Raw genomic sequence first — 26,801 nt, forward strand, 5'->3', positions numbered from 1 at the left:
GGGACCCCTGGTGCCCAGCAGCCTACACTGATCCTGAGGCTCCCATTGGAGCTGAGTTTAGGCCAAAGGCTTCCCTCCAGGAGATCAGAGAAAGATGCTCACCTGTCAGGGATAGAACTATATTAGCCAGTCTTTGTGCTACAGTGAAATACTTAATACAACTTATGGAGGAAAGGAAGCTTTATTTGGTTCAAAGATTTTTGGAGGCTGAAAGTCCAAAAAGTATGCTGCAAGCTTTGCAACAGGTGCCTGGCAGGGAGTGGAGAACATGTGATTACATGGCAAGCCAAGAGACAGAAAGAGAGGCTGGGCCCAAACTCAGGCTTTTATTACAACTCCCTAGAGAGGGCTCCCTTCCTAGCACAAACCCCAGATGGCCCAAGGACCTCTCACTAGCCCCACCTCCTTAAGCTTCCACCGTGTCCCAATAGCATCACCATGAAACAAATCGTTAAGACATGGGCCTTTAGGGGACATTTATCATTCAAACTATAGCAGAGACCATACCTGCATTCTCTTCTTTGGTTATATTTTTTAAATTTTTTTTTTTTGACAGGCAGAGTGGACAGTGAGAGAGAGAGAGACAGAGAGAAAGGTCTTCCTTTGCCGTTGGTTCACCCTCCAATGGCCGCCGCGGCCGGCGCACCGCACCGATCCGATGGCAGGAGCCAGGAGCCAGGTGCTTATCCTGGTCTCCCATGGGGTGCAGGGCCCAAGCACCTGGGCCATCCTCCACTGCACTCCCGGGCCACAGCAGAGGGCTGGCCTGGAAGAGGGGCAACCGGGACAGAATCCGGCGCCCCGACCGGGACTAGAACCCGGTGTGCCGGCGCCGCTAGGCGGAGGATTAGCCTAGTGAGCCGCGGCGCCGGCCCTTTGGTTATATTTTTTAAAGATTCATTTATTTGAAAGTCAGAGTCACACACAGAGAGAAGGAGAGGTAGAGACAGAGAGAGAGAGGTCTTCCATCTACTGGTTCACTCCTCAGATGGCCGCAACGGCCGGAGTTGCGCTGATCCTAAGCCAGGAGCCAGGAGCTTCTTCTGGGTCTCCCATGCAGGTGCAGGGGCCCAAGGACTTGGGCCATCCTCCACTGCCCTCCCAGGCCAAAGCAGAGAGCTGGATCAGAAATGGAGCAGCCAGGATTCAAACCAGTGCCCATATGGGATGCCGTCACTGCAGGCAACAGCCTTATCTGTTACACCACAGTGCTGGCCCCTGGTTATATTTTTCTAATAAGAGACTCTTCAGAATAGGACTATACCTGTGGCCCTCATGAGTTGACAAAAAAGGCCTCATAGATCTGGCCTGACAGGAAGGCCGTTGGGACCCAATCCATTGCAGCCCCAATGAGACAGAAGTGTGCCAGCCTGGCTGTGTGACAGCCACCTGTCAGCCTCCCTCTAACATAAGGCCTGTAAGCTCTCAGGAGACTCACAGAGAGGACAGCTGTCCAACAGGCGCTGAGAGGGGGTCCAGATGGGCCAATGTATCGGACCCTAACAACACTTCCTCCAAAGGAACGTTTATTGGAATCTCTTCTCTCTCCAGCTGGCCAACCTGAAGTGCAGTGAGGGTTTTCAGCCCTGCACATATTCAAGGATTGCCCAGGGGCTAAGCTCAGGTCCTCGATCCAGCTTCCGATGCCCTGTACCAGTAGTGGTTTCCCTTCCTCTGTCAGCCTCTCCCAACCCAGAACCTGTACTTTTTTGCTGGATTTAAACACAGGTTCTCCTGCCCCCATCCATAGCCCAGGGCCATGGATGCCATACACAGACTCCACTGGCAACCTCTATCTGCAGTGGGACTCTACCTTCTACTTCCCTGGAGAGATTTCTCCCCAAGTCAGTAGCTATAGCCGGGACCTCTGTCCCAAGCCCCTGGTTTCCCAGGTCATTGGACTAGCCCATCCTTGCTCTGTAAATGGCAGGGAAAGGGCAGGCTGGACACTTCATACTTAGCAAGAGGATTGGGCCAGGAGATGAACTGGAAACATCCTGGACCAGATGTTCAACTGGCAGCACATGATGCAGAAGGACTTGTGCTGGCCAGGCTCAGACAGTGCAAGATAATGGGAACTCACTGGCATCACTGCCCTAAGGGCAGTGGGTGAAAACAGGGAACTGAACCACAATAAATAGATATCTTGGCATCTATGCACCAGAAAGGTAACTGACCAAAGACAGTCTTTCTGCTGACAAGAGAGACTGGGAAAGTGTGCAATATGAGAGAAAAGTTGACATATATATGTAAAATATTGATCTTGGGTCCTTAACTACACCATATATATAACATAACCAAGAATGGACCAAAGATTTGGAAGACCACAAATGACCAAAATGATTGCAGATTAAATGAAGACATGTAAAATATCCCTATCCACACAGCAAAAATGCAAGAACCATGTGCAAAAATGACAAAAGGCTTCAATACACTTTTTCTCAAAGGAGATATATAAATGGTGAGTAAGTAGCACACAAAAAGATGTCAACATCATTAATTATTAAGGAAATGTGAATAAAACAATGAGATACCACTTCATTTCATTTAGAATAGCTTTAATTATTTTATAGTTGAAAATAACTAATACTTGACAGTGCAGAATAACAGAACTCTAGCATTATGTGTGAATATAAATTAGTATTGCTAATTTGGAAACTAGTTGGTTCCTCAAAATGATAAAAATTTGATTACTTTATGATGCAGCCATTTTATTCCTAGGTATTTCCCCAGAGGAGTTAAGAGTAGAACTTAAGGAGATACTTGTGAGCCAGTTCACTATGATATCATTCACAATACACATAAGGTAAAAGAATCTGGGTGTGCTTCAAAAGAGGGGGTACACGAAATGTGGAAAACACATGCAACAGAATATTATTCAGTCACATAAGGAACGATGCATTCCACACCATCATGGACCTTGAAAACAAGATCCCAAGTGAGTAAAGCCAGTCACAAAAGGACCTGTATTGTGCGATTCCACCCTGATTTAGAATAGAGAAATTCATTGGAGCAGAAATTAGATTAGAGATTATCAGGGCCTAGGGGAACAGAGAATGTAAATTCACTGCACCAGCTATACCTGCGACTTCACTCCGCCTCAGAGAGGGACATACCCACTGACAGAAATCTCACAAATCCCCTACAGCCACAGCCTCAGTCGGCACCGATTACAGCCCAAGCAGCTACACAGGCTCTTACCGTGCTCACCTTGAAGCAAAGCCAATGTAGCCAACTCAAGCAACACACTCGGACACAGGACAGACAAAAAAAGTTTTAGCGCTGATGCCACCCTGTAAAAGTGGGAGAAGTGACTGACCATCCATATGCACAAATATCAATATAAAGACACTTTTGAGGGGCTGGCTTTGTGGGGTAGTGGGTTAAGCTGCCACCTTAGGCATCAGCATCCCATATGGCTACTGTGTTGAGTCCCAGCTACTCCACTCCTTGGGAAAGCAGCAGCAGAAGACCCAAGTGCTTGGGCCCATGCAACTGTGTGGGAGCCCAGGAAGAGGATCCTGGCTCCTGGCTTCAGTCTGATCCATGTCCTGCCACTGTGGCTGTTTGAACAGTGAACCCTTGGCTAGAAGATCTCTATCCATGGGTCTCTCCCTCTCTCTTTCTATAACAGGGCCTTTCAAATAAATAAAAATAAATCTTTTTTAAAATAAATAAATAATAAAGACACTTTTGAAAAATCAAAGTAAAGCAACACCTCCAAAGACACATATAATTTTTTAGCAACAGATCCCAGAGAAAAGGAAACCAAAATAATTGCCTGAAAATAAATTCTAAATAATGATTTTTTAAGAAATTCAAGGAAATGCAAGAGAACACAGAGAATTCAGAGAAACTAGAAAGAACAATGCATTGAGTGGTAAACATAATATAATTGTGTCAACAGATGCAGAGAAAGCATTTTGATCAAAGAAAATATCTTTTCATAATAATCTCCTTAAAAAATTAGGTTTAGAAGGAATGTACCTTAACACAATAAAGTCTGTATATGACAAGCCCACAGCCAGCATCATGTTGAATGGGGAAAAGCTGGAAGCATTTCCACTAAGATCTGGAACCAGATGAAGATGTCCACTCTCACCACTTTTGTTCACTGTCGCTCTGGAAGTTTCAGTTAGAGCCATTAGACAAGAAAAAGAAATTAAATGGATACAAATTGGAAATAAGGAAATCAAAATATCCCTGTATGCAGATGGCATGGTTCTTTATATAAGGGAAGCAAAGGATTCCACCACGAGACTATAACAACTGATAAGATAATTCAGCAAAGTTGCAGGATATAAAAATATAAAATCAATGCACAAAAATTAACAGCATTCTTATGCACCAAGAATGATCAGTTTGAGAAAGAACTTATAGGAACAATATCATTCAAGATAGCTACCAAAAAGCTAAGTAACTTAGGATAAATCTAACCAAGTGCATGAAAGATATCTACAATGAAAATTTAAAAAACAATAATAAAAAAATAGAAGACATAAAAATGGAAAAATCCATTCTGTAGGATAGACCACATGTCATGCCACAAAGCCAGTGTCAGCAAATTTTAAAAAAATCAAAATGTTATCAAGTATCTTCTCTGGCCACAATGGCATAGAAGTAGAATCAAAGTGAAGAGAATCAAAGAATCAAAGGGAGAAAGGTTCTCCCATTTATTTGAGAATGACAGGGCCTTACGGCAGCAGCACATATGTCATAGTAAACTATGGCTGGATTCAAGGAGGCCGAGGCAAGAGGAAGTTTTTAAAAGCACAGGGGGAAGATTTATGTAAATTCCTCAACTGCAGAGTACATTTGTCTTGGCACCCCAGGTTGGAGCTGGCACCAGCTCATTGGTCGAGTTGTATTGGCAGTGCCTGGGCAATTGTTCTCTCTAGATTATCTTAGCCTGATTATTGCAGTCCTAAGGAATGTTAACCACAAAATATGCTACAGAAATTGGAGCCTATGTGCCAGCCACGCAAAACACAGCATACATTGGAAGAAGAAGACAACTTTCTTTGCAGAAGTACTTAGCTTGGAAAGGCAGGTGTGAGGCTTTGCCCTTAACTACTTCTCAGCCAGGATTTGTCTGATCTGGTAAGAATGATGTCGTCTTGGTATCCTCGCTTTTCCCTCTTACCCCTTTTTGGCAAGGTCGTTCTCCAAAAGCAGCACTGATGCGGTAATTACTAGTCAGGTGTTAGGTTTCCTGCTCATGGCTCACACTGGCAGAACGAGATTGACACCTGGGAGCCAATGCCAACTGCCCTTTAGTTGCACTTGAGTAGCAAGAAAGCCACCGAGAGTAACCCTCCATCTGCCTGGGTTTTCACTCTGAGCTTGGTCTGTAGACGTTGGCTACCATCTCAGAGCCCAGGGTCAGCATTATGTTGTTGGGAGTTGTATTTCTGCAGATTTGTGTTAGATACCAGGTACAAAGTTGATGAAGCAAAATGTGAAACAAACCCAACAAGAACATACCGAATGCAGTTTTTTAATGACTGTGACCCACATGCCTCGGTGGGTCATGGCTTGTCCTCCCGAGGGCTATCCAGGTGCAGCACGCAGTGGCTATGGAACGTGGCATTGTAACTGCACCGTGATCCTGACAAGTGAGCCAGGCAGGCGTGAGCAAAGCCACAGTTGAGAGGGGTGTGCCATGGAGTCTGTTCTGACATCAAGTTTTCTTCCTGGGTTGTAGCTCAGCTATCTCAGGTTATGGCATCAGGTAGTTTTGGCAGTCTTTCCATGTGGCTCCCACATCTGGCAAAAGGCTTATTTGTCCCTTGAAATTGACATCAGGCCGGTACCTTGGCTCAATAGGCTAATCCTCCGCCTGCGACACCGGCACACCAGGTTCTAGTCCCGGTCAGGGCACCGGATTCTGTCCCGGTTGCCCCTCTTCCAGGCCAGCTCTCTGCTGTGGCCTGGGAGTGCAGTGGAGTATGGCCCAAGTGCTTGGGCCCTACACCCCATGGGAAACCAGGAGAAGCACCTGGATCCTGCCTTTGGACCAGCGCGGTGTGCCAGCCGCGGCAGCCATTGGAGGGTGAACCAACGGCAAAAGGAAAACCTTTCTCTCTGTCTCTCTCTCTCTCTCATTGTCCACTCTGCCTGTCAAAAAATAAAATAAAAAAAAAAAGAAATTGACATCAACTTCTACAGCATCAGGGTAGAGGGCTCTAAGAATAGAATGTTTTTCTTTCTTAGTTGGAAAGTTATAGCCAGATGCTAGGGAAAACCAGAAGTATATTAAGTCCAGTCCAGTCCACAGGTAGATAATAAAAAACTAAAGAGCAATGAACAGTTATACTCCAATAACAGGCCTACTTTAGCTGTTTCTAGAAACACAGCTTTTTTTTAACAATCGTACCAATTTCACCAAAGATAACTAAAGAAACATCACTTTGTGGGGCTGGCGTTGTGGCTTAGAAGGTTAAGCCTCTGCCTGCAGCACCAGCATCCCCATATGGGCACCAGTTTGAGTCCCAGCTGCTCCAGTGCTGATCCAGCTTCCTGCTAATGTGCTTGGGAAAGCAGTGGAAGATGGCCTGAGTTCTTGGACCCCTGCACCCACGTGGGAGACAGGGAAGAAGCTGCTGCCTCCTGGGCCATGGCAGCCATTTGGGGAGTGAACCAACAGATGGAAGACCTCTCTCTATCTCCCCACTTCTTTCTCTGTATCTGCCTTCCAAATACATAAATAAATCTTTTTTAAAAAAAAGATCACTTTGCTTACAAAATGAGTTTAGTTTTACTCAGTTTGGCTAAATTATTTACATAGATGCAACAAGAAAAGCGATTTGCCAAATAGCACTGTCAAATTCAGAAATATCTGGATGCTAGAAAAGCAGACCGAGGCTGACTTCCGCTTTCTCCTGTAAGAACCTCACCTCCGCAGGTCTCTGGGAGTGCTGAGAAGTGACAGTTTCTACTCACTCATGTAAGGCCGGGGAACCTTAAAGTCAGGCACTTACGTACCTTTTGAAAAACAACATCCAGTCAATGTTTCCAACTGCACAAAGAAAATAGATTATTGAACCAATGCAAGCAGCCACAGTTTGCATAAAAAACCCAAAACTTTCATGAAGAGTTTCTGAATTATGGAAAATTCAGCTAGGAAGAAAAAAGTCAATGCTTTCATCTTTTTACAAATTTATTTATATAAAATCACTATAAACTATACACAGCTTAAGAAAGAAGTTTCCTTAAATTTGGAAGAAAATTTTCAATAAAGAATCAACAATGGGCTGGCGCCGTGGCTCAACAGGCTAATCCTCCAGCTAGCAGTGCAGGCACACTGGGTTCTAGTCCCGGTCGGGGCGCCAGATTCTGTCCTGGTTGCCCCTCTTCCAGGCCAGCTCTCTGCTGTGGCCAGGGAGTGCAGTGGAGGATGGCCCAAGTGCTTGGGCCCTGCACCCCATGGGAGACCAGGAGAAGCACCTGGCTCCTGCCTTCGGATCGGCGCGGTGCGCCGGCCGCAGCGCACCAGCCGTGGCGGCCATTGGAGGGTGAACCAACGGCAAAAGGAAGACCTTTCTCTCTGTCTCTCTCTCTCACTATCCACTCTGCCTGTCAAAAAAAAAAAAATCAACAATGTTTTAAATAACAAATATAAATTCCATAAATTCTTCCAGCTCATTCAGTCTAACATAAGTAATTCTTGTTCCATTTGCTCCTTGTTAGCAGTTTCATGGTCCTATCAGTTTTGTCATTGAGATTTTAGAAATTTTTATTGGGTTCATTGATCTTAAAGTTACCAGAAACTCTTTTGAATGGTTCTAGAATCTTTTGCTCGAGCTGATTGCAGATGCCTTTAGAGTAGAATCACAACGAAAGACTCAGAGTGGCTGTGGTGCAGACACCACAGAGACAGCTTAACAACTGACAAGGAAATTCGGTTATTTTAATTGCATATAGCCTTTAAAATAACAAGCATGGTTGGGACCAATAGGCTTTCACTGAGTGTTCAGAACATTTGCATCAGTAATATATCCATCATCTTCATGTTTAACAATGCTTCCTCTACAACCTAATATGCTTAATATTCTTAGTTAGTTTATATGTCTCTACAAGATGAAAAAATGCAAACTTTGAGGTTGCTCCACAGCCAAACCAGAGAATTCCAAAGTGAACTCTAGTTCAAAAGGACTTATTTTAGAACTTTGATCTCAAGGATGCCTGCCAAAGATGTCAAAAGTGTTTAAATATTTGATCAAAATAGGATCAAAGATCATCATGAAATAGCCATTCATTTAATCAGAATGATAATTAAAATACTTTGAAAGCAAGCAGATATAGAAATATTAACTCAAGCCTCAGTGCTATTAAGCAATCAAAAGTGTGACAAAACAACATGAAGTAGAAATGATCTTGATAAGACACAAGATAATTACGTTTCTAGAATAGTTACTAAGAAGTAAACAAAATCTCCTACAGTATGATTCCCTCTCCTATGGGAAGTCCATTTAGATAACCTAAAAGTAGTAAGCCTGATGAAATTATACTGGAGTTTCCTTAGACACTATAATATGATGTATACTATATTATAGAAAAAAAAAAAACAAAAAAGGAAACTTAGTACCTTGGGCAAGGGAATACATTAGTTTTATAAACAGTAAAATTTAAGGAAGCAAATTTCAGAATTAGAAATCTCAACTTCTTGCAAATTTTCACTAAGAGTAGACCAGCACTCCCAGGAAAACCTTGTTGCTTCACCATAGCAGACTATATTCTGACTTTATATCCGTGTATTCATATTCATCAAATTTTTAGAAAAACATAAATAATTTTTTCAGTTATGATCTACTTGACCACACACAATTTTCTCTAGTAATATTTGTCCTTTAAAAGCCTTCTGTAGGCACTGTATGAAGACTTCTTCATTTATATTGTACCAGCAAACTTAAAGCCAGCTTATTTTCCAAAGATTTGTTTATGTCATAGGAACTAAAAGGCATATGGGGTCATTGCTCTATGCTTTTCACAGGTTTACGTGTATTTCCTTATGAGTGCCCTTTTACCTCTAGGCCAATTAAGAGTAGAGCTCTTAGAGTAGGTTCCATGTCTTAGAGTAGGTTCCATGGGAAAACTGGATATCCACATGCAGAAGAATGAATCTACATCATATCCCTCACCATGTGCAAAATTCAATTTAAAATGTAACAAAAGCCAATTTTGGATGTTAAGACCCAAAATTATGAAACCACTAGAAGAAAACAGGGGAAACACTTTAAGACATCAGGACAGGCAGTCATATTTTAGAACAAACAATGAAAGAAAAAAACAGGCAAATCAGATTTATATTAAACTAATAAGCCTCTGCACAGCAAAGAAAACCATTAGCAAGGGATTCATACCTGGGATGCACAAATTTCTTCCAAAAGTGCATGGAAAAGGAATATTATTAAAAAGCTAGGCATGAATTTCAAAATTGTTTTGCACCAAAATACACTTATCTTTTAATTCCATTTTTTCAAAACCTTTTTAAAAGTATCCTCATATAAGGAAATGAAAAAAAAAAAAAAACAACTCAACAGCAAAAATAAAACCTTCCCATTAAAAGTGAACTAATGGGGCTGGCGCCGCGGCTCAATAGGCTAACCCTCCGCCTAGTGGTGCCGGCACACTGGGTTCTAGTCCCAGTCGGGGCGTCGGATTCTGTCCCGGTTGCCTCTCTTCCAGGCCAGCTCTCTTCTGTGGCCCAGGATTGCAGTGAAGGATGGCCCAAGTCCTTGGGCCTTGCACCCTATGGGAGACCAGGAGAAGCACCTGGCTCCCGCCTTCGGATCAGCGCGGTGCACTGGCCGCGGCAGCCATTGGAGGGTGAACCAACGGCAAAAGGAAGACCTTTCTCTCTGTCTCTCTCTCTCTCACTGTCCACTCTGCCTGAAAAAAAAAAATGAACTAATGAACTGAATAGATATTTCTCAAAAGAACACATACAAACGGCCAAAAAGTACATCCAAAAATGCTTGACATCATTAATTATCAATGGAATATAAATCAAACCCACAATCAGATAGCATCTCATCCCAGTTGGAACAGTTGTAATCAAAAAAGGCAAAAATAAATAAATAAATAAAAGAACAAGTGTTAGTGAAAGTGGAGAGAAAGGGGAACTCTTGCACACTGTTGATAGAAACAAATTATAAAACCTATTATGTGAAAACAATATTGCAAAACCTCAAAAAACTGAAGTTATAACTACCATATGATTGACAATCCTATTACTGAGTGAATATGCAAAGGAAGTGAAATCAGCATAGGAAAGTGATACCTGCACCCCGTGGTTACTGCAGCACCATTTACAATAGCTGATCCATGGAATCCACCAATGTGTCCATCAACACGTGATTATGGAAAATGTAGCATATATACACAATAGGATATTATGAAGCCGTGAAAAGTGAAATCCCATCATTTGCAGCAATATGGTCAGAACTGGAGGACATTGTGTGAAGTGAAACGAGCCAGACACAGAAAGACAAATACTGCACAACACCACTCCTATATGGAAGTTTAAAAAATGTTTTGTAGAAGTATAGAGGAAAACAGCAGTCTCTAGAGGCTAGCAGAGCAGGGCAGAGTGGGGACAGAGGGGGATCAGACAGTGGGATGGAAATACAGTTGGCAGGAAGGATGAATTCCCATGCTCGATAGTTTACGATAATTTATCACATGTTTTACAATGTGTTAGAGAAGACTTTCAGTCCTTTTAGTCTAAGGTTCACAAACAAATAAATAATAAATATTAAAGGAGGTATAAATGCTAATTACCCTGATTTGATCTCTATACAATGTATACGTATTTCAAATTAAATACATAACTATCATGTGTTGAATTATAATTAAAAAAATCATTATGTAGGATTGTTACAAAAGCACAAAAAGTTCTTTGATTGATGCCCTAAACATGGTGCTTGCAAAGAGTTAGCTATTAACATCATGAGTCCAATTCAAACTTGGGATTCAGACCAGGAAAAAGTCACAACCAGGGTTCAATTCAAGCTAGAATCTCTGACTCCAACGTTCTTTCCACTATTGCTTCTCATGCAGTAGGTCAAAAGCAGGTTTTAGCCAAGTAAGGCAGGAGTCAAGGTCCAAGAGTCTCTGGGGAGGAGGAGAGGATGGAATGACAGAAGGCAACCTCAGAACTGGGGGAAAGTTGACTGGAATAAAGTGAAATAGGTGCATGTACCTCTGCCTTTGGTTTCTTGAAAGGCCTGGAATTTAGGGGGAAAAAGAACTCTAGCCCCAAAGATTATATAATGAATCATGTCTCCACTCAGGGCCAAGCAGAAGTGTATTGGGGAAAAATAGCTTAGGTGGATGGGGAACAGGTCAGCAGGAAACTCGTGGCCCCTGGAAGACCTGGAGTCCAAGGGACTACTCCTGAAGAGTATTTTGGGTTACATTGCCTGAATTCTGGCATTACATTTTACCTTGGGAAGAATACTCATGGAGATGGTGTGAGGAATCCTCATTCTTTGCTGTTTTGTGTGTGATCTCTATGACTTTTTTGGTGCCTCACCGTCTATCTGGCATATTCTACCTGGTGAACTCCTAGTCATACTTCAAGATCTCATCTGTCTTGATTAGTGTGCTCCACCTCTGGGTGGAAATTTCATGTCTCCAGGATAGTTTTATCACATCTTAGTGAACTTCCTTTCCCTACTAGAATGTGAGATCAATAAATACTTGTTGAATGAATTTATTGAAAGACTGAGCAGAAAAGTAATTTAGAATTTAGGAGAGGAATTACTATCTCACCTCACAAAGGAAGAAGCAGAGGTTCTGATAGAATAAGTTCCTGGTTACACACTGGATTTGAGGCTGATCGAGGCCTTCAGTCTCCCAAGCTTGAGTCTGGAACTCCATCCACCAGCACCATCAACTCTGTCATATGCAGTTAGTGGACTGGGATGAGTTCCAGGAAACATTTCGAGGAAAGCCAGGGTTGGTGGTCTTGCAGTCCAAAAGAGAAACATATGACTCACCCCAAACTCTCAATGACTGTTTGCCTCCAAATACATCACTTTACTTCTCTGTAGTTAGTTTCTCATCACTGAAGCTGGGGAAATAGTACACCAGCCACACCTACTGAGCACTTAGTAAACCAGCCTGTGAATTCCTTGAAGTTGAGATTGGTGTTTGTTTTTCTTAAAACTGTGCCCCACCACCTAATATACTGCCTGGTACATAGCAGGTGATCATTAAATATTTGTGAGTGGAATACGCACTGTTTTGCTGTATGTTAAACTGCCACTTATGATGCTTGTATCCCATATTGGAGCCCTGGTCCAAGTCCCAGCTGCTCTACTTCCAATCTAGCTCCCTACTAATGTGCCTGAGAAAGCAGTAGAAGATGGCACAAGTACTTGGGCCAACGCCACCCCTGTGGAAGAACTGGATGGAGTTCCAGGCTCCTGACTTCAGCCTGGGCCAACCCCAACCGCTGAGGGATTTGGAGAATGAATGAACAGATGGAAGATTTCTTTCTCTCTCTCACTCCCTCACTCTGCATTTGAAATAAATAAATCTTTTTTAAAAATAAATATTTGTGAGTAATGTGGATAGGAGAAAGTGTGTGTGTGCATATCCATTACTATTGCCAGCTCATAAAATTTTCTTCCATTGTTACCCAAGGTGGATCCTCCAGGTTAATCAACTCTGGGTGCTGAGAGTCCAAGTATGTCCTCACCCTTCATCCCCTGACATAAACTGGGGCAAAAGGTCTCAAGCTAGTCATGGGAGCTCACTGCCATTACCACCCCAAGTGTAGTGACTGAAAAAAGGGAGCTGAGTCATGTAAGTAAAAGGCCAGTGTCTCAGTCCTGGTGGAGTGATAAAGGTGGAGACCTGACATTGACTAAAGACACAGAGAAAATGAGGAGGAAAACTGGATATCCACATGTAAAACAATGATGCTGGACTATAATCTACAAAGATTAGTAAATAGGCAATAATCAATGACAGGTTAACTCTTTACAGAAGGTCCCATTATCTGTTCTTTAGGTTGACTAACCTGACCATCTCTACAGAACCATTAAATTGATCTCCAGAACTTGACCCAGTGCAATGGGTCATATTAATGCATCAGTCTGGAATGGCTAAGAAAGAAAGACAAGTTAAATTGCCCCTTTTGCTTTTTATTTATTTTATGTATTTTTATTTATATAAATGGAAGAAATTTCATGTTTTTCATATACGCAGTTTTAAGAGCAAAATGATACTTCCTATCATACTGCCTCTCCCTTTTTCACTCCTAATCTCCCGCCTCCTTCTTATTTTTCTTTTAATTTTTACAATAGCATAATTGCAACTTTCTTTATAATCACAAACTGAACCCTCCACTATAAAAAGAAATCAACCTCTAGGAGGTAGAAAAACCACAGATCCTCAAGAGTATAGACAAGGGCTATAAACAATAATCAAATCTCAAAATGTCAATTTCACTCATATACATTACATTTTTTGTACTCTGTATTAGTTATGATAAATCATGAAAAACATGATATTTGTCTTTTGGGACTGGCTTATTTCACTAAGTGAATGGTCTCCAGTGGCATCCATTTCATTCTTTTTTGTGAATGAATGTATTCCTACCTGTATATATACCACAATTTCTTTACTTAATCATCAGTTGATGGACACCTGGGTTGATTCCATATCTTTTTTTTTAGTTTTAGTAGTTTTTATAATTTTAAGAGCATTTTCTGTGTAAATATTATTGGCGATTGTGAATTGAAGGCATTTTATTCCTTCTTTTGAATTTAAGATTCCTTTATTTCCTTGTCTTGTATGATTGCACTGGCTAGATCTCCAAACAAAAAGAAGTTGAAAGAAGTAACAAGATCAGACATTGTGGCCTTGTTATTGACCTTATCTAGTCTGCCATTAGGCATAGGTTCTTCGTAGATGCCTTTTATAACTATGACTAGTTGATTGAGAAATTGTTATTAGCAAGGTATAGCAGATGCCAAATGTTCTTTCTGCATCTGTTTAAATGATATGACTTTTCTTTTAGTCTATTAAAATGGGCAGTTCCATTTATAGATGTCTTTGATGTATTTGCTCAAAATTTTTTTAAACTTTTATTTAGTAAATATAAATTTCCAAAGTACAGTTTATGGATTACAATGGCTCCCCCCCCCATAATTTTCCTCCCACTCGCACCCCTCCCATCTCCCACTCCCTCTCCCATTCCATTCACATCAAGATACATTTTCAATTATCTTTATATACAGAAGATCGATTTAGTATATATTAAGTAAAGATTTCATCAGTTTGCACCCACACAGAAACACAAAGTGTAGAATACTGTTTCAGTACTAGTTATAGCATTACTTCACATTGGACAACACATTAAGGACAGATCCCACATGAGAAGTAAGTACACAGTGACTCCCGTTGTTGACTTAACAATTTGACACTCTTGTTTATGGCGTCAGTAATCTCCCTAGGCTCTAGTCATGAGTTGCCAAGGCTATGGAAGCCTTTTGAGTTCGCTGACTTCAATCTTATTCTGACAGGGTCATAGTCAAAGTGGAAGTTCTCTCCTCCCTTCAGAGAAAGGTACCTCCTTCTTTGAGGGCCCCATTCTTTCCACTGGGATCTCACTCACAGAGATCTTTCATTTAGGTATTCTTTTTTTTTCCCAGAGTGTCTTGGCTTTCCATGCTTAAAATACTTTCATGGGCTCTTCAGCCAGATCCGAATGCTTTAAGGGCTGATTCTGAGGCCAGAGTGCTATTTAGGACATCTGCCATTCTATGAGTCTGCTGTGTATCCCGCTTCCCATGTTGGATCATTCTCTCCCTTTTTGATTCTATCAGTTAGTATTAGCAGACACTAGTCTTGTTTGTGTGATCCCCTTTGACTCTTAGACCTATCAGTGTGATCAATTGTGAACTGAAATTGAACACTTGGACTAGTGAGATGGCATTGGTACGTGCCACCTTGATGGGATTGTATTGGAATCCCCTGGCACATTTCTAACTCCACCATTCGGGGCAAGTCTGATTGAGCATGTCCCAAATTGTACATCTCCTCCCTCTCTTATTCCCACTCTTACCTTTAACAGGGATCACTTTTCAGTTAAAATTTAAACACCTAAGAATAATTGTGTGTTAATTACAGAGTTCAACCAATAGTACTAGAACAAAAAAAAATACTAAAAGGGATAAAGTATTACATTGTACATCAACAGTGAGGACAAGGGCTGATCAAGTCACTGTTCCTCATAGTGTCCATTTCACTTCAACAGGTTTCCCCTTTGGTGCTCAGTTAGTTGTCGATGATCAGAGAGAACATATGATATTTGTCCCTTTGGGACTGGCTTAATTCACTCAGCATAATGTTTTCCAGATTCCTCCATCTTGTTGCAAATGACCGGGTTTAGTTGTTTTTGACTGCTGTATAGTATCCTATAGAGTATATGTCCCATAATTTCTTTATCCAGTCTACTGTTGATGGGCATTTGGGTTGGTTCCAGGTCTTAGCTATTGTGAATTGAGCTGCAATAAACATTAATGTGCAGACAGCTTGTTTCTTTGCCAATTTTACTTCCTTTGGGTAAATTCCAAGGAGTGGTATGGCTGGGTTGTATGGTAGAGTTATATTCAGGTTTCTGAGGAATCTCCAGACTAACTTTCACAGTGGCTTAACCAGTTTGCATTCCCACCAACAGTGGGTTAGTGTCCCTTTTTCCCCACATCCTCTCCAGCATCTATTGTTGGTAGATTTCTGAATGTGAGCCATTCTCACCAGGGTGAGGTAAAACCTCATTGTGGTTTTGATTTGCATTTCCCTGATTGCTAGTGATCTTGAACATTTTTTCATGTGCCTGTTGGCCATTTGGATTTCCTCTTTTGAAAAATGTCTATTGAGGTCCTTGGCCCATCTCTTAAATGGGTTGTTTGGATGTTGCGGAGTTTCTTGATCTCTTTGTAGATTGTGGTTATTAACCCTTTATCTGTTGCATAGTTTGCAAATATTTTTTCCCGTTCTGTCGGTTGCCTCTTCACTTTCCTGACTGTTTCTTTTGAAGTACAGAAACTTCTCAATTTGATGTAATCCCAAATGTTAATTTTGTCTTTGACTGCCTGTGCTTCTGGGTCTTTTCCAAGAAGTCTTTGCCTGTACCTATATCTTGGAGGGTTTCTCCAATGTTCTCTAATAATTTGATGGTGTCGGGTCATAGATTTAGATCTTTAATCCATGTTGAGTGAATTTTTGTGTAAGGTGAAAGGTAGGGGTCTTGCTTCATGATTCTGCACGTGGAAATCCAATTTTCCCAGCACCATTTATTGAATAGACTGTCCTTGCTCCAGGAAATGGTTTTAGATCCGTGATCAAATATAAGTTGGATGTAGATGTTTGGGTTTATTTCTGGTATTTCTATTCTGTTCCATTGGTCTATCCATCTGTTTCTGTACCAGTACCATAATGTTTTGATAACAACTGCCCTGTAGTATGTCCTGAAATCTGATATTGTGATGCCTCCAGCTTTGTTTTTGTTGTACAAGATTGCTTTAGCTATTGGAGGTCTCCTGTGCCTCCATATGAATTTCAGCATCCTTTTTTCCAGATCTGAGAAGAATATCTTTGGTATTTTGATTGGTATCACATTGAATCCATAAATTGCTTTTGGGAGAATGGACATTTTGATGATATTGATTCTTCCAATCCATGAGCATGGAAGATTTTTCGATTTTTTGGTATCCTCTTCTATTTCTTTCTTTAAGATCTTGTAATTTTCATCGTAGAGATCTTTAAAGTCCTTGGTTAAGTTTATTCCAAGGTATTTGATTGTTTTTGTAGCTATTGTGAATGGGATTGATCTTAGAAGTTCTTCCTCGGCCGTGGCATTGCCTGTGTATACAAAGCCTGTTGGTTTTTGTGCATTGATTTTATATCCTGCTACTTTGCCAAACTCTTCTATGAGTCCCAATAGTCTCTTAGTAGGGTTCTTTGGATCCCATAAATAAAGTATCATATCGTCTACAAAGAGGGATAGTTTGACTTCCTCCTTCCCAATTTGTATCCCTTTAATTTCTTTTTCTTGCCTAATAGCTCTGGCTAAAACTTCCAGAACTATATTGAATAGCAGTGGTGAGAGTGGGCATCCCAGTGTGGTACTAGATCTCAGTGGAAATGCTTCCGACTTTTCCCCATTCAATAGGATGCTAACTGTGGGTTTTTCATAAATTGCTTTGATTGTATTGAGGAATGTTCCTTCCATACCCAGTTTGCTTAGAGCTTTCATCATGAAAGGGTGTTGTATTTTATCAAATGCTTTCTCTGCATCTATTGAGATAATCATATGGTTTTTCTTCTGCAGTTTGTTTATGTGGTATATCACATTGATTGTTTTCCGAACATTGAACCATCCCTGCATACCAGGGATAAATCCCACTTGGTCTGGGTGGATGATCTTTCTGATGTGTTGTTGCATTCTATTGGCAAGAATTTTATTGAGGATTTTTGCATCTATGTTCATCAGGGATATTGGTCTGTAATTCTCTTTCTCTGCTACATCTTTTTCAGGTTTAGGAATTAAGGGGATGCTGGCTTCATAGAAAGAACTTGGGAGGATTCCTTCTTTTTGGATTGTTCTGAATAGTTTGAGAAGAATTGGAGTTAGTTCTTCTTTAAATGTCTGGTAGAATTCAGCAGTGAATCCATCTGTTCCTGGACTTTTCTTTGTTGGGAGGGCCTTTATTACTGTTTCAATTTCTGTCTCAGTTATGGGTCTGTTTAAGTTTTCTATGCCTTTGTGGTTCAATTTAGGTAGGTTGCATGTGTCCAGGAATCTATCCATTTCTGATAGATTTCCCTTTTGCTGGCATACAATTCTTTGTAGTAATTTCTGATGATTCTTTTTATTTCTGTGGTGTCTGTTGTTACATTCCCTTTTGCATCTCTGATTTTATTGATTTGGGTCTTTTCTTTTTTTAGTTAGTTGTGCCAATGGGGTGTCAATTTTGCTTATTTTTTCAAAAAACCAGCTCTTTGCTTGGCTGATTTTTTGTAATGTTTTTTTTGGATTCAATCCTGTTGATTTCTTCTCTGAGTTTAATTATTTCTCTTCTCCTGTTAGATTTGGGTCTGGTTTGCTGCAGATTTTCTAGATTCTTGAGATGAATTGAAAGCTCATTTATTTGGTGCCTTTCCAATTTCTTGATGTAGGCATATATTGCTATAAACTTTCCTCTCAACACTGCTTTTGCTGTATCTCATAAGTTTTGATATGTTGTGCTGTTATCCTCATTTACTTCCAGAAAATTTTTGACTTCTCTTTTGATTTCTTCTATGACCCAGTGTTCATTCAGGAGCATGTTGTTCAGTTTCCATGTGTATGCAAATGCTCTAGGGATTCCTGAGTTGCTAATTTCCAACTTCATTCCATTGTGGTCTGAGAAGATGCATGGTATGATTTCAATTTTTTTGAATTTGCTGAGACTTGCTTTATGGCCTAGTATGTGGTCAATCCTAGAGAAGATTTCATGTACTGCTGAGAAGAATATAAATTCTTTATGTGTAGGATGAAAATTTCTGTAGATATCTGTTAGATCCATTTGGGCTATAGTGTCAATTAAATCTACTGTTTCCTTGTTGATCTTCTGTCCTGTTGATCTGTCTGTTTCTGAAAGTGGAGTATTGAAGTCCCCCAATACTATTGTATTGGAGTTTAAGTCTCCCTTTAAGTCTCTTAACATATCTTTTAAATAAACCGGTGCCCTGTAATTAGGTGCATATACGTTTATAATAGTTACATCTTCCTGTTGAATTGATCCCTTAATCATTATATAGTACCCCTCTTTGTCTCTCTTAACAGTTTTTGTGCTAAAGTTTATTTGGTCTGATATTTAAAATGGCTACGCACGCTCTTTTTTCATTTCTGTTGGCATGGAATATCTTTTTCCAGCCTTTCACTTTCAGTTTGCATGCATCTTTGTTGGAAAGATGTGTTTCTTGTAAGCAGCAAATAGATGGGTTTTGCTTTTTAATCCATTCAGCCAGTCTGTTCCTTCTAACTAGAGAGTTGAGGCCATTTACATTCAATGTGACTATTGATAAGTAGTGACTTTGCCCTGCCATTTGGCAAAGATATTTTCTAATACATGCTTTGAACTGCCTGTGATCTTTTACTGGGAGGTTTTCTCCCTTTACCTTCTTTCATACTGATGGCCCTGTTTCTGTGTTTCTGTGTGTAACATATCTTTAAGCATCTTTTGCAGGACTGGACAAGTGTTGACAAATTCTTTCAATTTCTGTTTGCTATGAAAGGTCTTTATTTCACCTTCATTCACAAATGAGAGCTTTGCAGGATATAATATTCTGGGCTGGCAGTTTTTCTCTCTTAATACCTGGGCTATATCTCGCCATTCCCTTCTAGCTTGTAGGGTTTCTGATGAGAAGTCTGCTGTGAGTCCAATTGGAGATCCTCTGAGAGTAATCTGACATTTCTCTCTTGCACATTTTAGAATCTTTTCTTTATGTTTCACTGTGGTGAGTTTGATTACAACTTGTCGTGGTGAGGATCTCTTTTGGTCAGGTTTACTAGGGATTCTATGAGCTTCCTGTACTTGGATGTCTCTGTCCTTCTCCAAACCTGGGAAGTTCTCTGCAAGTATCTCACTAAAAAGGCCTTCTAATCCCTTCTCTCTCTCCATGCCTTCAGGAACTCCTAGAACCTGAATGTTGGGTTTTTTAATAGTATCCTGTAGATTCCCAACAATATTTTTTTAGATTTCTAATTTCCTCTTCTTTTCTTTGGCTTGACTGTATACATTCCTGTGCTCTGTCTTCTAAATCTGATATTCTCTCTTCTGTTTCACTGACTCTGTTTTTAAGGCTCTCTAATGTGTTTGTCATTTGCTTATTGAGTTCTTCATTTCATTTTTTTTTTTTGACAGGCAGAGTGGACAGTGAGAGAGAGAGACAGAGAGAAAGGTCTTCCTTTGCCGTTGGTTCACCCTTCAATGGCCACCACGGCCAGCGGCCAGTGCCCTGTGGCCGGCGCACCACGCTGATCCGAAGGCAGGAGCCAGGTGCTTCTCCTGATCTCCCATAGGGTGCAGGGCCCAAGCACTTGGGCCATCCTCCACTCCACTCCTGGGCCACAGTAGAGAGCTGGCTTGGAAGAGGGGCAACCGGGACAGAATCTGGTGCCCCGACAGGGACTAGAACCCGGTGTGCCGGTGCCGCAAGGCGGAGGATTAGCCTACTGAGCCGCGGCACCAGCCGAGTTCTTCATTTCATTTTGGTTTCTCTTCACTATCACACATTCCTGTTCTACTAGTTTCTGCGTTTCATTTTGATTCCTCCTTAAGATTTCATTTTCTTGAAGGAGATTTTCTATCCTGTCCAGTAAGGATTTCCATAGCTCAAGCAATTGTTTTTGAAAACTTCTAATTGTTTTTATCATAAATTTTTTGAAATCAGTATCTTGCATTTATTCCATCTCATCATCTTCATAATCTTGGCTTGGGGTGTCTTGTTCTTTTGGGGGTGTCATAATGTCTTCCTTGTTCTTGATTCCTCGGTTTCTGCGTTTATTGCTTGGCTTGTGGAGATATTCTTTGGATTCTTCTTCCCTCGCTCTGGTGTTTTTTCTTATTATACTATGAGTGTATTAAGTGGACTGTCTGCTTTTGATCGAGCCTTAGAGGCTTGAGATGTGTGTGGCCTTAGAGCTTTGTTTGGTTCCTCAGGGTTAAGGGTGTGCCAAAGGTGACACTCCCAGGTTAGGTGTGGTAAATCTCTCTTTCTTTCTTTCTTTTTTTGATTCAAAAGGGAAGTAATTCTGCACAGCTGAGCAGAATTGGAGGTAGTTAGCAGGCGAATGATATACCCACAGGAGCCAGAGTTCGGAAGCTCTTTCCCAAGGACCACACAGGGAATCTGTTCTGCCCTCAGTGTGGGCTCAAATTCTCCTGCAGTCTCCCACTGGGTTGCCAAGGTTACCAAATTGTAGCATCTCTGGAGAGTACTCACATGAATTCCGTGAATTCTCTCACCCACCATCTCTTTTTTCACAGTCTCAGTTCATTAGCACCACACATTCACTAGGTCCTAATCTCCTGTTATTTCACCACCCCCCACCCCAAGTCAGGTTTTTCTGCTTGGCTGAGGGCGAGTGCAGCCCTCAATTCCATATCTTAGCTATTGTGAATTTAGCTTATATAAACATAAGGGTACAGATAACTCTTTCATAGCTGATTTCATTTACTTTGTGTAACTTGCCAGAGGTGGAATTGCTAGATCTTATGGTAGACCTAGTTTCAGATTTCTGAGGAATATCCATCTGTCTTCCACATGAGTTTACACTCCCATCAACAGTGTATTAAGGTAACTTTTTCTCCCACATCCTCACCAGTATTTATTATTTTTTTATTTTTGAATGATAGCCATTTTAACTGGGGTGAAGTGAAACTTCACTGTAGTTTTTATTCACATTTCCCTGATTGCTGGTTATCATGAAAATCTTTTCATGTGTCTGTTGGTAATTTATATTTAATCCTTTGAAAAATGCCTGTTCATATCCTTAGTCCATTTCTTAAGTAGATTGCTTATTTTGTTACTGTTGTTGAGTTTTTTGAGCTCCTTATTTATCCTAGATATTAATTCTTTGTCAAATGTATAATTTGCAAATATTTTCTCTGTGACTTTGTTGAATGTTTCCTTTGCCATGAAGAAGCTTCTTAGCTTGATGTAATCCCATTTGTCTATTTTTGCTTTGATTGTCTGTGTTTCTGGGGTCTTTTTCAAGAAGTCTTTGCCTATGCCAATGTCTTGCAGTCTTTTCCCTATGTTATCCTCTAGAAATTTGGAGGCTTCAGGTCTTAGACTTAGATGCCTGATCCATTGTGAGTTCATTTTGGTATAGAATATAAGGTAGGAGTCTTATTTCATACTTCTCCATGCAGAAATCCAATTATCCCAACAACATTTGTTGAAGAGATTGTCCTTTCTCCAGAGAGTCATTTTATCTCATTTGTTAAAGATTAACTGATAGTAGATGTGTGGATTAATTTCAGGGATTTTTATTCTGTTCTATCTGTCAACTCATCTATTCCTGTGTCAGTACCAGCCTCTTTAATTATAACTTCCCTGTAATAGCTCTTGAAATTAGGTATTGTGATATCTCCAGCTTTATTTTTATTGTTTGGGATTGCTTACGGTGAGTACATAATGTGCACATTATGAGCGCGTTATGAAGAAATCAGCATACAGAGAAGGAACAAGTCTCATTCGGGATTAAAAGCCAGGCTCTGACTCCAAAGCTCTTTCTGCTACTGTCCCTTGTGCTGGAGGTAGAAACCAGGTGCTGAGCCAAGTAAGGCAAAAATCAATGTCCAGGAGAACCCAGAGTTGGGGGACAGGGGGTGGGTGGATGTAGGGATGCAAAGTAAATACAGAAGTGGGGCAGAGTTGAGAGAAATAAGGTAAATATTTGCGTGTGTCTCTGTCCTTGATTTTTGACAGGATCCAAGGCTAAGAGGAGAAAGAAATCTGCCCCCATTGTCGGCATCATAAAACACTTTCTGAGAGGTAAGGTAAGGAGTAGGCTGTTTGGAAAATAGGTTTAGACAGGTAAAAGATAAGGTTGGCACGACACTCATGGCCCCCAGGGAGCTGATAACCAAGGAATTCTTCCTGAATTATCTTGCACGTTGTAACTGCTGAATTCTGGATATTGGATTTGACCTTGGGATACAGATCATTTCAAAAGTCAGGCTTGGGCACATCCTTTGTCTCACCCTTGTCCCACATTGGAGTGCCTGGGTTCAGAGCCCAGTTTCACTGCGGACTCCGGATTCCTGCTGTTGTACCTGAGCAAGTGCAGAGGAGCACCACACACTGAACATTTGATGTTCCTTTATTGCTGGCAGTGGAGAGTGGGCTCTTGTCCTAAAGAACTCTCAACCTCGAAGCCCAAAGCAAAGGGTTTGTAAAGGCAAAAACCATAGGCCGGCGCCGCGGCTCACTAGGCTAATCCTCCGCCTAGCGGCGCCGGCACACCGGGTTCTAGTCCCGGTCGGGGCGCCGGATTCTGTCCCGGTTGCCCCTCTTCCAGGCCAGCTCTCTGCTGTGGCCCGGGAGTGCAGTGGAGGATGGCCCAGGTGCTTGGGCCCTGCACCCCATGGGAGACCAGGAAAAGCACCTGGCTCCTGGCTCCTGCCATTGGATCAGCGTGGTGCACCGGCCGCAGCGTGCTGGCCACGGCGGCCATTGGAGGGTGAACCAACGGCAAAGGAGGACCTTTCTCTCTGTCTCTCTCTCTCACTGTCCACTCTGCCTGTCAAAAATAAATAAATAAATAAATTAAAAAAAAACATAAAAATGGGAGGAGGAATACATGGTTGCTAGGATCAGGGGGAATACATGGTTACTGGAGGTCAAGCTAACGTAAAGCCCATGTGAAAATAATATCAATTATAATCTTAACAATACCAATTACAATGTTAACAATTTAAATTATAATCTTGACATGAATCCAGTTATTGACCTAAATCATATGTAGCAGAAAAATTATAATTAACCCAGATCAGACTATCTGACTTGCCCCAATTGGTAGAGTTGGAAACATACCAGGGGATTCCAATTCAATCCCATCAAGGTGGCATGTGCCAATGCCATCTCACTACTCCAAGTGATCAATTTCAGTTCACAATTGATCATAATGAAAGGACTAAGAGTCAAAGGGAGCACATAAACAAGTCTAGTATCTGCTAACACCAACCGATAGAATAAATAAAGGGGAGAGTGATCCAACATGGGAAGTGAGATACTCAGCAGACTCATAGAATGGCGGATGTCCTAAATAGCACTCTGGCCTCAGAATCAGCCCTAAAGGCACTCGGATCTGGCTGAAAAGCCCATGAGAGTATTTCAAGCATGGAAAGCCAAGACACTCTGGCAAAAAGATCTCTGTGAGTGAGATCCCAGTGGAAAGAACAGGTCTTCAAAGAGGGAGGTGCCTTTCTCTGAAGGGAGGAGAGAACCTCCACTTTGACTATGACCGTGTCTAAACAAGATAAGAGTCGGAGAACTCAAGGGGCTTCCATAGCCTTGGAAACTCATAACTGGTGCATAGGGAGATTACTGATGCCATAAACAGGAGTGTCAATTGGTAAAGTCAACAACAGGAGTCACTGTGCACTTACTCCTCATGTAGGATCTCGGTCCTTAACGTGCTGTACACTGAGGCTTAATGCTATAACGAGTACTCAAACAGTATATTTCACTTTGTGTTTCTATGGGGGTGCAAACGACTGAAATCTTTACTTAATGTACACTAAACTGATCTTCTGTAAAAAAAAAAAAAAAAAAAAAAAAAAGAAATTTTCAATTCCCAACTTGACTCTCACTGGGATTAAACATGACAATAGGTCTGATCTGATTTCATCATCATTTTAAAAAAATCATCTATTATTTTTCACTTTATGTTTCTGTGTGGGAGCAAACTGTTGAAATACTTACTTAAGGTATACTAAGCTGATCTTCTGTAGATAAAGATAATCGAAAATGAATCTTGATGTGAATGGAAGGGGAGAGGGAGTGGGAAAGGGGAGGGTTGTTGGTGGGAGGGACGGTATGGGGGGGGAAGCCATTGTAACCCATGAGTCGTACTTTGGAAATTTATATTCATTAAATAAAAGATAAAAAAAAAAAAAGAAAATCAGAGTTACACAGAGAGAAGGAGAGGTGGGGGGGGGGGGTCTTCCATCCCCAATTGACTGCAATGGCAGGAGCGGGGCCAATCCAAAACCAGGAGCCAGGAGCTTCTTCTAGGTCTCCCACATGGGTGCAGGAGCCCAAGGGCTTGGTCCATCTTCTACTGTTTTCCCAGGCCACAGCAGAGAGCTGGATCAGAAGTGGAGCAGCCGGGACTTGAATCAGCCCCCAGTGGGATGTCAGCACTGCAGGCAGTGGCTTTACCCGCTAAGCCCCAGCCCCAGACCCAGCCCCAGCCCTAGCCCCAGCCTGTTTTTAAGCTTGAGTGATCATGCTAGGGGGTTTCTATGCACTGCCAAGTGTGAATCAGTTTGCCAAGTGTGATGTAGTGGACTGCTGTTGTCTGAGCACTTTAGGTCAGCGTTTCAGACTAAGTCTCATGGTGTGTGTTTGTGGGGGGTGATTTCTCAAGATGGAGTCTCAAGTGCTCTAAAATGGAGTTCCTACTGTCATGGTGTTACTTCACTGCTAATGCAGACCCTGGGAGGCAATAGTGACAACGCAAATGCTTGGATTGATGCCACCCATGTGGGAGACTTGGATTGCACTCCCAGCTTCAGCACCAGTCCTGCTCCAGCCACTGCTGGCACTTAGGAGTGAACCAACTGATAGATCTCACCTTCTGTGTCTCTCTCTATTGCCCTCCCTCTCTGTCGCTCTGATTTTCAAATAAATAAATATTTTTAATTTTAATAAAATAAATAAAAACTCAGCATGAGGGACATGAAGATGAACATGCCCCATCCTTTGCTCTGTGGCAGGATCACCATGACCTTTTTCATTCCTGACACATGACCTTGCATTGGTCACTACTGTGAGCTCCTACACATCCTTCAAGTCCCCATTCTCTCTGTTTAAAACAATTTCTTCCCTGCTTGGACAATTCATTTCCCAAATATAGCATTAACATATTTTCTCATGCTGATTTCATGTACTGTCTTTGTCCACTACACTGTAAGGTCAACAAATATTTGCAGAATGAATGAATGACTGAAACATGAGCAATTCTCTGAAGTACTGGGGAAATGGATCACTAATGCACCTGACACAAGAAGAAACTGAGGCTCAGAGAGGCTCCATAACCTTCCTTTCAGGAAGATGACAACAACAAATAAATGAGCTTTTGAAGTGTCCAAAGTTAAATAACTTGCCTAATGAAATAAAAACTTCATCAACAGCTAACCTTCATCTTACACGTAATACTAAAGAAGAAAATATCTAAGCTCTTTAGAGAGTAAAGCACATAAACTATGTTAAAATAAAAATGTTGAGGATGGAGCCAAGATGGCATCATAGGGAGGGAGCTTACTGATAGTCCGGGAGAGACAGATTAATAAAAGTGGAGATAGTGAAGTCTCAGGGAAGAATTAGGGGAAAACAGGAGAGGAAACTTCCATAATTAGAGGAACACAGTGGATCTATGTGGAAGGCACGGGCACCCACAGCTCAGGACCCCAGCTGCCAAGAGTCTCCACACCAGTCCTGGAAAAAGAGGTGAGACAAAACCACAGTAGCCTGAGACACTGGTGGAAAAGTGTCCAGAAGAGCCTAGAGGGAATAAGGCTTGAAGCCCTGTGGGGAAAAGTACACCAGCCTAACTAGAGGAGAGAAAAAATAAAAGAGATGATATAGACATGATTCTCTCTCTTGAATCACCTTACGAAAGCTTACAAGCTGATAGAGTGTGTACCATTTTGGACATAAGCAACAGATGTGCCAGCTCAGGGCTGTACCGGGCAATCAGCCAAACAGAAAAACCTGACTCTGGTGGGGAGTAATAACAGGAGACTAAGACCAAGTGAATGTGTGGAGCTTATGAACTGGGACTGTGAGAAAAAAAAAACTGAGGGTGTGTGGGAGAACTCACAGTGTGGCTGAGATGTGAGTAGTCTCAGTGGGAGACGCCACAGCTCGGGCAGCCCTGGCTACCCAGTAGAGAGACATTGCAGGGGAATCTGAGCCTACACTGAGGACTGAACAGATCCTTTGTGTGGTCCTTGAGACAGAGCAGACAAATATAATACCCACTGGGGCTAGCACTCAGGCACTGA

At 41.5% G+C, this 26,801-nt stretch overlaps 1 protein-coding gene across 1 annotated transcript in view; it reads left to right on the forward strand.

Annotated features, from left to right (window-relative positions):
• The first annotated feature begins 2,913 nt into the window (after positions 1-2,913).
• The window catches only part of LOC100341018 (cytochrome P450 4A5-like), a 43,678-nt gene continuing 19,790 nt past the window's right edge, over positions 2,914-26,801 (forward strand). The window contains 2 exon segments of the mRNA XM_089299400.1: positions 2,914-2,938; positions 22,498-22,563. Of these exon segments, the coding sequence (XP_089155526.1) occupies positions 2,914-2,938; positions 22,498-22,563 (91 nt within the window).

This window comes from Oryctolagus cuniculus, chromosome 7, assembly GCF_051225735.1.
Source record: "Oryctolagus cuniculus isolate XC-2025 breed Fujian yellow rabbit chromosome 7, ASM5122573v1, whole genome shotgun sequence".
Taxonomy (NCBI): Eukaryota; Metazoa; Chordata; class Mammalia; order Lagomorpha; family Leporidae; genus Oryctolagus; species Oryctolagus cuniculus.